The 5,000-nt window shown below is 39.1% G+C and overlaps 1 protein-coding gene across 5 annotated transcripts in view; it reads left to right on the plus strand.

The window, feature by feature from the left end:
• The window catches only part of LOC135113142 (condensin-2 complex subunit G2-like), a 107,770-nt gene that overhangs the window by 72,283 nt on the left and 30,487 nt on the right, over window positions 1-5,000 (plus strand). For all 5 annotated transcript variants that reach the window (XM_064028233.1, XM_064028243.1, XM_064028219.1 and 2 more), the window contains exons 9-12: window positions 267-398; window positions 2,633-2,784; window positions 3,720-3,843; window positions 4,991-5,000. The exon at window positions 4,991-5,000 is cut by the window's right edge and continues 186 nt beyond it. In XM_064028233.1, coding sequence (XP_063884303.1) covers window positions 267-398; window positions 2,633-2,784; window positions 3,720-3,843; window positions 4,991-5,000 — 418 coding nt within the window. The remainder of the gene's footprint in view (window positions 1-266; window positions 399-2,632; window positions 2,785-3,719; window positions 3,844-4,990) is intronic.

A 5,000-nucleotide genomic window follows, 5' to 3' on the forward strand; every position in this document is an offset into this window, starting at 1 on the left:
TGAGTCATTGAAGAAGAGGGGATAGTTGTCTGGAAGGTTATGTCGAGTTGTTAGATGGAATAATTGAGTTTTTGAGGCATTGAACAATGCTAAGTTTGCTCTGCCCCAATCAGAAATTTTAGAAAGATCAGAAGTCAGGCATTCTGTGCTTTCCTTGTGATTTGAGGCATCGTGCTCATGCCCTGCCTCTGGAATAGTGTATAACCAGTTCATTCTACTTTGCATCTCTTATTGCTCAAAGAAACATATTTCCCTTTCTCTTTCAGGGTGTGTTCAACATTTTGTGCAAATACTGGATCATGGTGCCCAATGAGGTGATCAAGGCAATCTTCAAGACACTTCTCACTGTGCTGGTCTATGATGTGACCACAGCAGAGGTGCGGCTGGAGGTCATTAAGGTAGGTTGGGGAGGTCACTTGTTTATTATTATTATTATTACTGTTATTGATAAAGATCTTTAAACATAGGACACTGGGTAAGAGTATAAAGAGGAGATAGTAGTGCCCACTGTATTGTATAGTGCTGAAACATGGAGCATGGTGAACTGTTAAATGTAATGGAAACAATGTGTATGAGGAGTATGTGTGGAGTAACATGGATAAGCAATGGAGTATAAAAACTGCTGTTTTGATAGAGTTGGCTGGATGGGCAGATCAATGTGTAAAATGGTTTGGGCATGTGGAGAGATTGGAGGACAGTTAACTGGTAAAGAGAATAATGCAGTCTGATGTGTGCAGTAAAAGGTTAAGAGGAAGGCCATGCCTAGAGTGGATGAACTGTGTGAAAAGAGCTTTGAATGAGAGAGAAATGATTGTGCAGCAAGCAGGAATAATTCTGTGTGATAAAAGTGATTTGAGAGAGAGAGAGAGAGAGAGAGAGAGAGAGAGAGAGAGAGAGAGAGAGAGAGAGAGAGGTGAGTGCATGAAAATTGTGTGGTCTCATTGAGGCCTGGGAGGGGGTGTGGGCATATTTGGTAAAGGTCATTGGCATATGAACCCAGCTGGAGTGTGGGGCACTGTAGGAAGTGCCCTGCATCTGCTGTGACTTCAAGGTAGGGGACAGCCTCATTATAAAAGGGCAGGGGTTAACCAGTGTATGCTGCCAGGCCTTGCTGTGAATATATGTGGCCAGCTTTGCTGTGCCTGAACTCCTGGAGTGTAGTAAGGTGGGCCACAACACTATGCCTTTCCACCAGGGGCCATGGGGGATAAGAGTGTGAATGGTGTGTGTGTGTGTGTGTCTGTTGTGTTATGTTGTGTTTTGTTTGGCCCAACCTACATGGGAATGCCCATCTGATACATACAGTTGATCTTGTGCCATGGCTGCACACACTATTTGGGGAGCATGTTTTTATTAAGGCCTCACAACAAGCATAAAAAATGGACTGGAACAAATTGATTCATTGGCATCTCAAGTGCATCTTTTCTCCTCAGTCATGCCTGCAGTAACAATGACCAGTATTAATTACTAGTATCAGTATTCACAATATCGTTGGTAATGCATTATTTTTTATTTATTTATTTATTTATTTGTTTATTTATTTTATTATTTATTTATTTATTTTTTTATTATTATTTTTTTTATTTATGTATTTATTTATTTACTTATTTATTTATTTGTTACTTTTTATTTATTTACTTTATTTATTTATTTATTTTATTTCATTTTTTTTGGGGGGGGGGCAGTGAGGGGATGAAACACATTTTGTTACATTTATTTTGTGATGTTTGTAGTGATGAATGCAAGGTAGACAAGTCATGGTGTTATCATTCAATCACAGATCATATATTGGGCTTAAATGGTGTTGATATGGCAAGGCGTGAATTAGAAAACGTGAAACGTACAAAACCTCTTACAAAAATTTGTCAAGGGAAGCAGTGAGGCATTATCTTTCTACAACCTTGGTGGTAGCATCCCCACTGCTTCCCTTCACCTGCCTTGCTGTAAGAATTAGATTAGAGTCCAGCTGCCTTCATAGAGAAGCTAGAAGCCAGGAGAGTAAAGATGTGGGATGCCACCACCATTTGCCAGCATGACACATCAAGCTCCCACCATGCATTTTTGAAGACCGCAGTACTCAGTAGCTGATTTATATTTGCCACTCATCATTCGGGATAGTTAAGGCACCAGGAAGTGGTGCTTTTTAAGTGTGCCCCCTCTCTCTCTCTCTCTCTCTCTCTCTCTCTCTCTCTCTCTCTCTCTCTCTCTCTCTCTCTCTCTCTCTCTCTCTCTCTCTCTCTCTCTCTCTCTCTCTCTCTCTCTCTCTCTCTCTCTCTCTCTCTCTCTCTCTCTCTCTCTCTCTCTCTCTCTCTCTCTCTCTCTCTCTCTCTCTCTCTCTCTCTCTCTCTCTCTCTCTCTCTCTCTCTCTCTCTCTCTCTCTCACACACACACACACACACACACACACACACACACACACACACACACACACACATTTTTGCATTCTCTCACATATCTATTTATTCTTTTGATCATTTACTCCCTTCCATCTTACTAAATCAAGTAACTTAGAGGTAACCTTGTTTGTCATTTCTAGGAAACTACATGTTTGTATAATGTCCTTTTAGTATTTATTCCATCTGTCAAGTGAGAGTACTGTGTTAATAGTTTATCTGTCGTCTTTGTCCAACAGGGCCTGACACTGCTGCTGGGCTCAGCAGATGCCGTTCCCTTCCTAATCCAAGTGTTGCCTCGTCTTGGGGATGTATTTGATGATGCTAATCATAAGGTACGGGAAGCCTTTGCAAAGCTGCTCTTGAAGGTGAAGGAATCTCAGGCACTCAAGTAAGTCCCATGAAGGAAAGTGCTTCAGTCTTTTAAGGAATATAGACATTTGAGGGAAAGTGTGATCTGTATTGTGTGTATGCCTATTTGTGCTTGAGTTAAGCTCATGCTGTACTGGCTTCATATCCACTTCAGTCCTGCATATGACCCATTCCAGGTGTCAGTATTCATAATATGGAAGCCAAATCTGACGTTTATATGGCTAGTCTTTTTCAATTTATGGATATCTTTTTGTGCTTGCACAGGTTCTTGATAACTTGTGTCATTATCATCAGTAGCAGCTTCTGTAAGTCAGTTGCAAGACAAAGGCCTCATTTCCTCAATCAATTATGGTTCTTAGGGGGGGCCATTGTGAGGATATAGGTATTATATAGTTAAAAGTTAAAACAATATCATGCCATATTGGCTTTGGGCATCTTGACAAGTGAGGTGAATATAATTGAAAGAAGAGTGTATGTGTAAGAAATCATGTGAAACTAAGAATAACAATATAGTGATTGGTATCTCATCAGATTCTTTTAAGTTGTGGCTTCTACATTGCATTCTCTCTCTCTCTCTCTCTCTCTCTCTCTCTCTCTCTCTCTCTCTCTCTCTCTCTCTCTCTCTCTCTCTCTCTCTCTCTCTCTCTCTCTCTCTCTCTCTCTCTCTCTCTCTCTCTCTCTCTCTCTCTCTCTCTCTCTCTCTCTCTACATCATTTGTTAATGGAATTGCCAGTTGTATATCTATAGACTGAGATATTTTGGTATAAACATCTTTTGATGATGCACATAATATTTTTGGCTTGAGTTCAGTGACTCAGCTGGCTGCTGTACAAGACAGGTAGAGGACAAACTTTACATGTGTGGTGCAGCTCAAGAACTAAAGAATTAGTAGGAATTTTACAGTATTATTCTGACCTACACCTTTACTACCACAGAGCCACTGTTTCCCCTCAGATACTGGGACATCGTGTCAGTGCCCCATCTGCTGCACCGTCTGGAACTGGACAACCCTAAAGTGGCTCAGCTTGTCTCCCGCCTGCTGCTGTCATCCTTCCATCCCTTCACCAAGACTGATGAGGTAATTGAATGTTGATTGGCTGTTCTCACTTGGTATGCAGGAGGGTTTAAAATCTTATCTTAATCATGGCTGTCTTTTGCTCCAGGAACCAATACCTTTCCAGTACATTTTTGTCATCTATATATTCCCTGTAAGGGTCATGTACAGATGGTTCCCTACTTGATGAAACAGCTTTCCTATCTATATTTTTTTTAACAAAAGTGACATGCTACCTCTCTCTCTCTCTCTCTCTCTCTCTCTCTCTCTCTCTCTCTCTCTCTCTCTCTCTCTCTCTCTCTCTCTCTCTCTCTCTCTCTCTCTCTCTCTCTCTCTCTCTCTCTCTCTCTCTCTCTCTCTCTCTCTCTCTCTTCTCTTCTCTCTCTCGGATTAGCTGCTGGAGAGCAAGAGAAAGGTAAAGTTACAAGATGCTGTCCTGCCATTAGAATTTTTACAAAGTTGTCACAGATTCAGGATTTTTAGCATTTTTTATTTCTATAAAATTTTTCTCAAACACCTGAGAGAGAAAGAGAGAGATAATAATAATAATTATTATTATTATTATTATTATTATTATTATTATTATTATTATTATTATTATTATTATTATTATTATTATTATTGTTATATAATATATATGGTAGGGGGGATGATGAGGCAAATATGAAGTGGGGTTGAGACAGGTATGGCTTAATTTACATGTCATGACTTATGGTCAATGATATTTGCCTACTAAAATCCCTTGAGTTGACTTGTTGCTTTAGTTAAAAAAAAAAAAAAAGATAAGAGTAGGAAAGCTGCTTCATCTAGTAGGCTCCGTATGTACATTGGTGATGACTAACTGCGATGTGCTCTAATGATTTAGGGTATGTGAAGGTATTACTCATCATTGGCATTTTGGAAGTACTATAGGTGTTTCTGTAATATAGGAATGGAAGGCTGCTTTTTTTTTTTTTTTTTTTTTTTTTTTTTTTTTTTTTTTTTTAGATAAAGCAAACATTGTAATGTGAGTAGTTATTTTAACATTTCTTTTAAGTAATGTAAAGTAATGTAATATCTAAAGATAAAGTAAATACTGCTATAGAGGTGTAAATTAGATCTGTCCTTTTACTAGAAATGCGGTTACCAAGAATATTTTTCATTAAATGAGACCCTTTTATTTTGATGACAGGAACTTCTGC

Source organism: Scylla paramamosain, chromosome 2, assembly GCF_035594125.1.
Source record: "Scylla paramamosain isolate STU-SP2022 chromosome 2, ASM3559412v1, whole genome shotgun sequence".
In the NCBI taxonomy this organism is placed as follows: Eukaryota; Metazoa; Arthropoda; class Malacostraca; order Decapoda; family Portunidae; genus Scylla; species Scylla paramamosain.